The 12,268-nt window shown below is 39.2% G+C and overlaps 1 protein-coding gene across 6 annotated transcripts in view; it reads right to left on the reverse strand.

Moving 5' to 3' along the window:
- Positions 1-12,268, reverse strand: part of Carmil1 (capping protein regulator and myosin 1 linker 1) — a 325,017-nt gene that overhangs the window by 200,515 nt on the left and 112,234 nt on the right. For all 6 annotated transcript variants that reach the window (XM_074082734.1, XM_074082733.1, XM_074082735.1 and 3 more), the window contains exons 3-4: positions 6,607-6,657; positions 1,098-1,157 (exon numbers count right to left, since the gene is read on the reverse strand). In XM_074082734.1, the coding sequence (XP_073938835.1) occupies positions 1,098-1,157; positions 6,607-6,657 (111 nt within the window). The remainder of the gene's footprint in view (positions 1-1,097; positions 1,158-6,606; positions 6,658-12,268) is intronic.

Consider the following 12,268-nt stretch of genomic DNA (forward strand, 5'->3'; position numbering starts at 1 on the left):
GTAAAAGCCAAAGGCAAAAAGCAAAAAAAAAAAAACCTCAAGCCCCTTTATAAATAGCGGCAAACAGGGTGGAGCAGAGGATCTGGGGGAGGGGCGTGACATTGTAACAGGAGAAACCTGTGTTCCTGCTTGTCTGAACACAAGCTTAGGAGATGCAGCTGTTCTGCTTTTTCTGTTTCATGACCAGGGCTGTGCATATCTCGGCCTACACGTAAAAGTAATTAAGCTGCATCTCCTCTTGCTTACGTCCAGTTCTCAAAGGTTTTTCATAATCTGCTCTCCACACAATCAAAGACTTGTAAATAGATATTCATAGCCACTTTATTTGTCATAGTCAAAACTGGAAACAACCGAATGTCCTTCACCAAGTGAATGGATAAACAAATTGACCCAGTCATACACTGGAATAGTTCTCAAATATAAAAAGAATAAACCAGTGAGACACGCAACAAAATTCATCAATCTCAAAAATTAAACTGAATGAAAAAAGGCAGACAGGAAAGAGTGCATACTGTCTAATTGTATCCACATAAAATTTTAGAAAATGCAAAGACTACTGTATAGCAACAGAAACATGACAACAGACTGTCTGCAGATGGGGAGATAGAGAAGGAGACAGTATTTCTAAGGTGTACCAGGAAGCTTCATAGTAATACATATGCCAAAAGTTATCAAACTGTGTGTTTTAATGCAGTTACTTATAGCTCAATAAATCTTTTTTAATCAGCTATTTAACACCAAAAAATCCATTTATCACTATATTCCAAGAAAGCCTTTATATAATACTGTATAATTGCTATAGAGTTTCAGTGTTAAAATTTGATGCACAAAATCTCTAAGGGACAGTACTCTCACATTTATATTGCCCACTGACATAAAAGCTATAATATGTTTTCTTTATCAGAACAAATTCCCAAACCCTGGCCACACACAGCTTCTCTTGAGTCATTCTGAAACCACATTTCCCTTGTCCTGTTTTTCTACTTTGTCTCAAGAAATGTTCAACAGTGAAACCAAAACAGAAAATATTTCATGGTTTTAGGAACTGAGAAAAGATCATGACCTTACAATGACAGGTTTCTGTTCTTCACACTCACCTGAGTTGGCTTGCTGCAGATGACACCATGAATCTCCAAGTAGCTGAAGGTTAACTCGAGCTGTAATTGAGGACAGAGAGGAAACAGAGACCTGTAATGAGGATTTAAAACACATAATTCAAGGTAAAAATAATGCTATAATTAGAAATCACCCAAGGACAAATAAGACTTAGGGCATCTTTTGAAGGTAGTCAGGCTTAATATTTCCATCCAATAAAATAGGACTGTGATGATTGTATCTAAGACAAAAGTATTATCTGATGTACTAAAAGACAGAAAGGAAGTTGCATGATTGATTTTTAAATTTCATCCTAGGACAAATCTAATGGAAATGTTTTGTGCTCCAACTCTACTACTTATTCATTGAGAAATGCATATATGAAATGAAGCATCTAAATACATGGTTCTTCCCATTTCACTGTTGCGCCAAAAAGTCTTAGAAGGATAAAGTCACTGTTGTTTGTCTCCTTCTTTCAAAATCCTCATGTCTTTGGGTTACACTTCGGGCACTTACTGGAGCATCCTTCCTCCCGGTCTTCCATAAAAACTCCTATTTTCATGCATTTAGACAAATGCAAGATGAAGTGTTTTAAACCGTTTAACTGACACATGCACAGTGAAATAAAGCTCCTTTCTCTACATGATGACAGTAAATGACAATTTATTTCCCTGGTATGTGGTGCTGAGAATCAAATCCAGAGCCTTGTGTAGGCTAGGCAAGCATTCTACCACCAAGATACATGCCCAGCCCTCCTTTCTACTATAACAATTGTTCCTTCCTCTCTCCTCCTATGATCAGCACTTCCTTCTCTTCAAAATATCCTCCATTCTCCCATACTTACCTATTTTTCCTGGTCAATGATCACTAATCTTCTCCCAATTTTGCCATTTTTTCTTACTACAGCACATGGTCACAAAACATGGCACTAAAGACAATGGGAGACTAAGTTCAATCATTTTCCCTATCATATTAAAACCTGGAAATATGCAGTTGTTTCTTGATAGTCGTAGGAGCTTCCAGGAAACACCCATCCCCAGTGGGACAGTAAAATCTGCAGAGGTTCAAGTCCCTCACAAAAGGCACAGTACTTGAACTTACACACCTCCTCCCAGTATACTTTAAATCACCTCTAATTGCTTACTATGCCTAATATAACATAAATGCAATGAAATTGTTACTAAACTGTATTGTTTAAGAGCTAATCACAGGAAAAACGACTGTAGAGGGGTAATTTTTTCCAAATATTTTCTATTTACATTAACTAAATGTGCATATGAAGAACTCACAGATACAGAAGGACAACTGTAATGATAAAAGAACCAGAACCAAAACCACAAGAGACTCAATTATGTTTCCTGGTGGTACGCTGTACCATGACACAGGAATAAGATGAATCTTAGAGCAGAAAAGCCCCAAATCCCCGTTAAACATCTAGCAGTATAACAAGGATTAGAAGTAGAAAGGGAATTCATTCTTTCATTATTTATTTAATCAACTGACTGGCATTTTTGAAAAGCCTATGAGAGGAATGAGATGTGTATTTTGTCTTCCAAGAGTTAAATGTAGCCTTGAAGGCACATATTTTAAAACATTCAATTAGAGTAGTTTTCTTACCTATTATTACCAAGATCTATCCCTGGTTTAGTTTTGAAAAGTCACTTAAAGGAAGGAATTATTTTCTAAGAAGTATACACCTACTTTCATTATTTTAATTTAGAACTTATAAACATATTTTCATTTCCCACTCGTTTATGGCGTGCCAAATTTTTTCTTTGAGTTAAGCCTACTATCTGGGCTTCCAGTGGCCTTTCTCTATAGCCAGTCCCTCAATGCAAGGTTTCCAGCTTCCAAGTCTCTTAACGAATGCAAGCTGAGAGCAGAGGTTTTCAAAATGATTATGCTCCTCATCCCCTCCCCAAATTTCAATGACTGATCCTTAAGACAGCAATTTTATTCAAAGTAATTCACTTTTATCAACATTTAATATTTCATAGACACTCCTTGTGCTCTCATATTTCATTGCTATGTGAAGTAACTTTCATTAAAAACATCTGATATTGTAATTACAACTGTTGTGAACACGTTTCGAAATGAACCACTGACTCTTGGAGGGTATCTCATTCAACAAGTGGAAGCAGGTGTAACAGGTACATTTTCTTATGGCCTAACTGCCATGAACACACAGCTGTCATCAGTCAGCATTGTCAGGGATGGGAATGGACACCGTGGTATATTTTTGGCTTGGTGACGTTACCTGGAAATCACCAAAGATGCTTCTAAGAAGCTAGAAGTGATTGTGCACAACATTTATCCTAATACTCAGGAGGCCGAGGCAGGAAGATCATAAGTGCCAAGCCAGCCTATGCTACAGAACAAGATTCTGTCTCAAAAAAACAAACAAAATAAAGGTACAAAAAAGATGCTTCTACCATATCTAAGGACTTTCACAAGGATACTAAAGTGCTGGGGAACCAGGAAAGACTGGTGGTATTTCAATTAGATCCTAAAGAATGACTTGAAGAATAACTTCAAGCTTGATAAGCAAACAAGGGGTAGAAAGAGAAATACAGGCAGAAGAAAAAGAATTTGCAAAGGATAGAAGCATTAGAAGACTAAGACAAGGCAGAACCTAAAAGGAATAGCTCACACAGGATCGGCAATTGATAAGGGGATGATTGCTGAGTCTATGATTAGGTCAGGGTTCTGGGTTATTATTAGTGTAGAGAGGAGTCTCTAAGACAGCCTAAAAGGCATCACAGCAGGGCTCAATCATTCTAATCTCATCCATGGCTATTTTTATCAGGCTTTTGCTCCCAGTCTCCCTTACTGATCCTCCCCCACTCCAGCATACCCCAAAGACTGTTTGAAGATTGTCACTGGATTAGATTTATAAGCCAGAGGAGGAAGGAGAACTAGTTAGGAAGCTGGCACAGATGCAGGTTGCATGAAGACCTGGGGACATTTTAAACTCAGAGGCACAGACATTATTGATTACATAATAAGAAGGAATTAATCCAGACCATCAATCATTTTACCACCAGTCTCATTTCACCCCACCCCTACCCATAGCAAGACACTACCCATCCCGAAGGCAGCAGAGCAAATTTAAATGTTTATATGGCTGTCCTGCTGTAACTCTTAACTCCACAGGCAGCAGTCCACAGGCCTAGGTCCTGCCCATCTTTCCCTCCCATCACAGACTCCTCCACAACCTTCACCCATATTCCAGCTTCCCAGAAATCTTGTGATTTTTCAATATGCTAAACTTTTTAGTGTCAGGTGAATATTCAACCCATCTTGTCTACAAATCCTCCCCTAATCTGATTGTAATCCGCCCCCCCTCAAGCAAAGCGCTACTTCATCCAGGTGTGACTGCAGGAGTATTTCTTTTGTGATTAATCACTGTCTTTCGTTTGTCTGAACATGTGGTACATCTCACATATGCCCTGACATACGAAAAGAAACATGTCTAACTTTTCATACAGTTTTATACAGAAAGTGCTTAATTAATCACCACCCACAAAAAAGACACCTATAGCATGATCAGTACCTATTTTACACTAATGTTCTGAATATAATTATTTCCCCAGACAGTTAACAAACCTGAGACTAATTTTACATCTCAGCCAAGACTATCACTGGCACATGAACACCAAAGGGGCTTTCTCTAAGGGGGAAACCTAGGAGTAGATCACTTTGGAAGAAAACTACATTTCTTACTTATAATGCTGGCAATATAGGAAATCAAAAGCAATATTCAGACAACCTGAGCCAGGTCAAAACCAAGCCTTTCAGTGAGGGCAGAGCAAGGAGAGAACAGTACGGGATCAACCAGTAGAAGGAAGGTAGGTGATTTCTCAGGAGACAATATACCTTCAGTACACACTGCACTGGAACACACCACTGGTGGAATAACGCTTATTTCATTTCCCTACATACTGCCTTCGGGGATTTTATTGTATAAGTAGCTTAATCCAACATTACTGCCATTATCATTGATTCTAGTTATAACATTATAAACATATAAAATCACTTTATATTATCAAAAGGACCCGATACCAAAAGTATCTTTCCTTGGAGAAAGTTAAAATTTGAGTGATCTGAAAAAAAATGATATCAAAAGTCAACCACTGGTTGGTTATCTCCCCAAAATTCAGTGATAACACAAATCATTAGTTTCCAAGTCCTAAAAGATCCATATTTGGCATATAAACAGGTACTTACAAAACAGTGGGTAAAATTTAGAAAGAATGGACTAAGAAAATGAGCAAATAGCGCTGCAGCATAAATATCATAGTATCTTAAGCTCAAAGCAGCTACCAAACACCCATTTCCTGAATATGCAGAAGGGAAGGCAGTTGAGCTCAGCAAAAGTAGAAAAGAGGAGGATATGGTGATATGATTCTTTTCTCTCATTTGCTATCTGTGAATCCTTATAAATGTCAACTTTGCATTCTGGTTACTGTGAGAATTAAGTTAGGTAATACACTGTAAATACACTGAATAGACATTAAGTCAGGTAATAACCATGTAGTTACACAGGAGCTTTGCAGCTATGATTTCTTTGTTTTTTTTTTTTTTTTCCTCTTTACTGTCATTATTACAATCTTGCATTGGTCACCTAAAAGTAGAAGTTTGATCTTGGGCAAGCTATTGAGCCTCTGTATGTCTCAGTTTTCTCATCTGTAAAATGGGGATGGTAATAACAGAACCCACCTTGCAGTTCTCCTAAGATTCTTTTAAGGGTTAAATTATTTACTAAAATAGCTCTCAGTAAATATTAGGGAAAACAATCTCAATTTCCTATGACCATTCAGTCCATATCCTATAAAAATTAACTTTTTATTACCATAGATAAGCAATTATTATGCCTAACTCATGAGTTAATATCTCAAATTTAAGGTGGCACCATGTAATAAAGGATATCTCATAAAATTGCTAAACAGATCTTTAAAGAACAGAGCTAAATAGATCTTTAAAGATCATGTTCTTTTTCATAGACAACATAGAGCATGAAGGCGGGCTGAGGTCGTTACAACACTGTAATGTGCTCTTTAGAGTTATGAAGATTATTTCCCACATGTCAAAGTCTGAGAAAAATATGCCATTAGTGGTCCAAAGGAAATAAGAATACACTTGAAATAGTGGAAACCAAGCCCCAACTGAGGGGAAAAAAATGAACACAGAGCCTCAGGGACACAGAATACAAAATGCTCCACCACTTTTCTTGTGATGCCTTTACATAAAGACAGGGAAAAGGGAGTAAAAAATGTCTGTCATCTCAACCTTTAGGGGCTTTCTGAAGAGTAAGGCAAGAAAATACAAATGTGCTAAAAGACCCCTGGGCACATTAGCCTAAATCTTTAAATCTACATAATTTTGGTGTGTGTTGTATTAAAGTATTTGTGTGTGCATACAAGTGCATGAATTTGTGTATGAGTTTGCTCGAGCGTGTGCACTGAGCGTGTGTATGTGTGTGTTGGAGGGAGGAACCCTCGCACTGCTTACCTTGGTGGGGATGCGTGCTGTCACAAGGAAAGCTCGGCATGATGTCAGCACCTATGAGAAAGAAGCAGCAGCGTTAAGATCAGTACCAAAAATGTGCCTGGCGGGCTTTGGTGTTCCTTATAGGACTTGAATGATATTAAAGCCTCAAAACCTTTAGTATCATTGCTGTGCCATGAGTCATAATTCAGTATCATGCCATGGCTTGGTTCCTGTCATGGAATAAGAATAAGTGACCTGGAACAGCTTCTTGGCCCTATAGAATTAGTTTTAACTGACAAACCCCTGTATCAAGGTTCATATTGAACAAATCACCCACCAAATCTCAAGACGAGAAATCAGTCAGTGGCCCAAAGGACCAATAGATTATTTTAGTTGAGTAACCAAGAGAGACGTTTGGGATATTAAAATACAGATATTTTCTATATAATCACAAGCCTCCCTACATCAACAAACTTAATGAAAAAGCCAAGCGCTAAAGGTTGGAGGTGTGGCTCAAGTGACAGAGTACCTGCCTGTCCAGCACGAGACCCTGAGTTCAAACCCCACTGCCACCATCAAAAAAAGAAAAATGGTATTTGGATATTTAAAAAAAAAAGAAAAAAACAATTACTCATTCACACCTCCCAATTGCAATTACAACCCATATTTGCCTTCCTGCTTTCTATTCTGGGTACTCCAGCTGAGAACACATAATGTGCAGGCAGCAAAATCTGCCTGAAAGTCTAAGAGAGAGAGCTTCCCCAACTTTGCTTCCTAGCTTTCTCTTTCTCAGTCACAGAGGGTACATTTATGGAAGTTTCTTTTCTGACACTCAGCTGATAATATCTAAATAGTCATGAAGTCCCTTGTGCCTTTAGGCCCCTCTTCCCTCTTGCCCATCAGAAGATAAATAAAAAAGGGGCTGAATTGATAGTCCAAATCTTGAGCAGGGATCTCTGCCACTCTGCAACTCAGGAGATCCAGATGGAAGCTGTTAAGCTACTGAAGTACAAGAAAGGAGACTCCAAAGCTTTTCACATTCTAGGTAGGAGAATTGTGTTTTTGCATTTTCCAAAGAATTTCCTTGTCACTAAATTCCCATTTAGCAAATGAGATTTATGTACTCATCTAAGAACGTTAGATTTGAACAAAACCTTAGAAATTATAAGTCAAGAACACTGGAGCCCAAAATTTTTAAAAGACTTATCCAAGGTCACATAGCTTTATCTAGACTACAACCAAACCTGGAACTACTAATTTGAACATAGGAGGTATGCCTAGGTCTCTTGCTTTGCCTCTCTGTCCACAGTCTCCCAAACCCCAAATAGAAACAGTTGTGCTTTTTTTTTTGTTTTCTGTAAAACCCGTCTTTAAATAATTTTAAGTCACTGCTACAGGAGAAAACTCAAGACAAGACTACTTAAGGGACAGATAACAAAGAGATACTGAGATATGAAAAAAAAAAAAAAAAACATGTTTAATTTTTTTTTCCTAGTTGAGGGAGTTGGCCACTGGGAGTGTGCCCTAGAAGGATATTCCTTGTCCCTGGCTCCTTCCTGTCTCTCTCTTTCTCTCTGCTTCCTGGCTGCCATATGATAAGCAGCTCTGCTCTACTATATCCTTTCCACCACGATACTCTCCCTCAGCACAGGCCACAGTGATGAAGCCAAGTAACAGTGGACAGAAGCCTCTGAAGTTGTGAACCAAAATAAACCCTCTAAGTTGCTTTTCTCAGTTATTTTGTCACAGCCACAGAAAAGCTGACTTAACACAAATGGACACACATCTTTAAATACACTGACATATTTAAGCCCCATAACAACCATATTTCATACCATTATTACCCCCAAGTAAACTAACACTCAGTGATGAAAGTCATACAAAGTTATACAATTAGGGCAAAAATAGGTTCACACTCAGCTTTATCTGTTAACTCCAAAGACTATGTTCTTAACTACTAGACTAGATTTCCATGTTACTACTTTATGTCACCATCTTGTGCTCTAACCCTTGGCAGAGGAACTAAAGGTTCAGGTAAGAAAGGACTGCACAGTCCAGTCCACAACTGGGAGAGACCCACACAGCTCTCAGCTCAAGGCATCTCTTTCTCAATAATTAACTTTTTTAAATTCTCTTTTCAAATACAGGTATGCTTGGAGAGTTGAACTCCTCCATCTGTACTTCCATCTGTACTAGTTAACCCTTGGCTACAAAAGCAATATTCAGGAAATTAAGAGTTTAGAGATCTGGGAAAGGCAAGGGAAGTTTTGTTGCCTGAGACACACGAGGTTTAGTAAGGAGCTTTCAATAGAAGAGCATGGCAGTAATGAAGAGGAATTTAGGAAGGGAGATAAAAGTGAACCAGAGATGGGTGTGAGCTGTATTGCCGTTTGCTTAGGTCCAAGAAGCAGGTTACTTCGTTATGAGATCAGGGCTCAACCTAAATGATGAAATATTTGCTTTCCCAGAACTAATAAGCCCATGTTCCACAGCACACCTAAATCTTCCATTCAGTCAGCCCCTTTTTCAAATACTGCTCCTCCCCTAGAGAAAATAATGTTGACAGCCATGATCACAAGCACAGCTATAGGAAGCCAGACTCTTATTTTCACCATTCTCCCCTCTTTACAAACCTCTCTCTCTCTCGAGGTTACCAGTATGACCAATCTCCAGTCACTCCAAGAACCCCAAGTTCTTAAACCTACGCACATAGGTAAAAATAATAGCCAAAAAAGCTCATAGGCCAGGAAGACCCCTGTAACACCTGGTCAAAGACCTAAAACCCCACATTTGTAATCTAAGAGCAGGCCCAGAGAAACTCCACCTCACCACAGCTCTTGGCAGAGCCAGGACTAAAAGCTGCAACTCCTCACTCCCAGTCTACTGTCTTCATTCTTGCCTCTGATTAGCAATAGTTCAAAGTCAAAAGCCCCAGACAGGAATTTGTGGAATCTTTAGTTTTTGTAAAAATACATTAAGCTCTGTGAAGCTTCCTTCAAAGGAGAACTGATCCCATGACATCCAGAATCAATTCACAACCAATTCCTGTTGCATATGCTGTTTTAATAGGTTTGCATGTTACTTTAGCCCCACAGCATCCTATAGGGAAAACATATCATTATTCCTATTTCAGATGAAGACGCTGAGGTACATAGAGATTATATAACTTGTACAGGTCACCCAGCAGGCACTTGACAGAGCTGGGATCCTAACCTGCATGGTGTGACTCCAGAGATGTTGCTCCCAGTTACTTCCACTGGCTTCCAAATCTCCCTGCCAGGAGCCAGATTCCTCTATTATCTGCTCACAGGCAAACATGGATGAGTCAAAGAACTCTAAAGACAGAATGAAGGAAGGAAACATGTACAAGGATCATTAGTAGGATGAGGAGTGTTGAGTATCATTAAAAAAAAAAAAAAAGGATCATTGTCTACTGGTATGGTCCATTTGCCTGCCTGCCTCTGTCTTTCTCTCATGGTCTGTTGGTTTCTGTCACTGGGTATGTCTCTGTAACTTTGTTTTGCACTGGTTTACCTGAGTCTATATGTGCATTTCTGAGTCTCTCTCTCCTTACTGGCTCCCCCACCCTTTCCTAGACCCCCCTCTCTGCTATTGCTGCCACTGCTCCCACCAGCCTCCTCACTTCCCCCTTACACACACACACACAATCTTGTCTCTCCCCCTTAGGTTGGTACCTTCCCCATTTTCATTCTTCCCGCTCATTCGGCCCTTCATTCTGCCCCAGCTTTTTCTCTATGGGAATCACTTGAGAGCCTGGATTTTATTTATACCTTTTGAAAACCAAGAGACACCAACCACAGAAGAAACACTGTGTTCTGGAAAAAGTATCTCATCTGTAACACAGTCACAGAGAAACGTGAACAAAACACGGACTAACAATGATGAGATACTTTTGACATCATTATACAATGAGCACATGGCTAATTAAGTGATTACATGGTCCTCTGTGTGAATATAATTAATACATCTTAAAAATTAATCTCAAAACCCACACCTAAGCAACGGAAATAGGACTGCAATCACCAGCAGAAGGCACCTGCTGGCCTTACAACCCTTTGATGATCACTGTGGAATGTAACAATTCCCTCAACCAGACAGGGAGATCTGATGACCCATCTGTCTTCACACGTCACCATCAGAAGTTTCAGGGAAGCACTGATGGCGTATTGACTGGGCTTATTACATTTTAAACAAGAAGAAAACAAAACAGAATGTTCATATGGATTCCCCTCTGAGTAAAGAGCAATTTCTTGACCATATGTTGATATATTAATTTCTAACAATCATTTCTGCTTGCTTCACTGTGGCAACAATAAGGTTCACAATCTGTGGCCCTGTATGTCAACTCCCTGTATAAGTACACAGTATCCTTTGGCAGTTGCACATAGTCCAAAATAATTTGTTTGAAGAGACACAGCCATGAAGGAAGCCACAAAAGCCTTGTGTTGGTGGTCTTCATTTCTGATGGCTAACTAGAGCCCCAGGGGGGAGTTCTTAGAAAATCTGAAGAGGATGGGAGTGAAATAGGGGAGAACTTCCAAAGCCAATCCACTCTATCCCTATCCCGAGAGTGCCTGGTTTGTAAGCACAATAGTGTAGCAATACTTGGAAATAAGACTAAAAACTACAAACATTACTGTTTTCAGCATAAGTGTGCCTCTTATTCTATCAACACAAACTGAAACAATAAATTGGGTAACCATCGTACCAAAAATTCCATCAACTCAGTCTCCCAGCTTTCCTAGTTGGTTCCAAAACTGTGTAGGATTTACAAAGTGCAAGGATGGATTCCAGAAGGTTGGGCTAAATCACACCGGAAAGCTCCTCTGATTTCTAATAAGAAGCACTAGGATAGCAAGCATCTTTAGAGATAGGGTAACCTCTTCCATTTGCCCAGGCAATTTCCAATGGTAGCACAGAGTATCTTGTATCCTAGGAAACCAGGACTTATTTGCTTGGATTTTGGTCTCAGAAAGACTTAAGATTTAAATTCTGGCTCTGTCACTTTCTAACTGCACAAAGCTGACATAGTTAGTTGACCACTAGTGGTTTAGAGGCTGTTCAGCTTCAAGGAATTAAACTGAGGTGGCACAAACAAGAGGTGTTCAAACAAGATCATTCTTCAGCAGGACTGTTACTGTTGTAAGGAAGTAAGTAAAAGACAAATGGAGCCTTAGTCTAGCACCTAGCATGTTTTTGCTAAGTATCAGCTCTTGTTATACATAAGTAACAGCCTCTCTGGTTTAGATTTCCAAAGATGAATTTTTAAATAGTAGTTTTTCTCAACAGAACAAAATAAGTAACAAAAACCATAAAGATATTGAGAAATGTCCCAGGCTTAAATTTTCTGCTCAATACACATCTTTGACCTTGAAGAAGAAGAGTTTTCTTGAAAAGTTTAAAAAAAAAAAAAATGAGGGAGGAGACATGAGAGGGAGCATATGTGTTTAACCAAGGAACCTTAGCCACAAAGGGCAAAGCCATCACTTCCCTCCCACCTCCCTGTGGAAGAACTGTACTTCCAGGAAGGTCTTAGCATGCAGACCACATTTCCAACCTCTGTAATGAACTTCCTCTGCCTTTCATTGAAATGCAAGCAGCAGCCCCCTTCACTCTGAGGCTTCTAGTTCAACTTTCAAATTCAAAATTTCACTTTGGAACA

The sequence above is a fragment of the Castor canadensis genome, chromosome 8 (assembly GCF_047511655.1).
Source record: "Castor canadensis chromosome 8, mCasCan1.hap1v2, whole genome shotgun sequence".
Classification (NCBI taxonomy): Eukaryota; Metazoa; Chordata; class Mammalia; order Rodentia; family Castoridae; genus Castor; species Castor canadensis.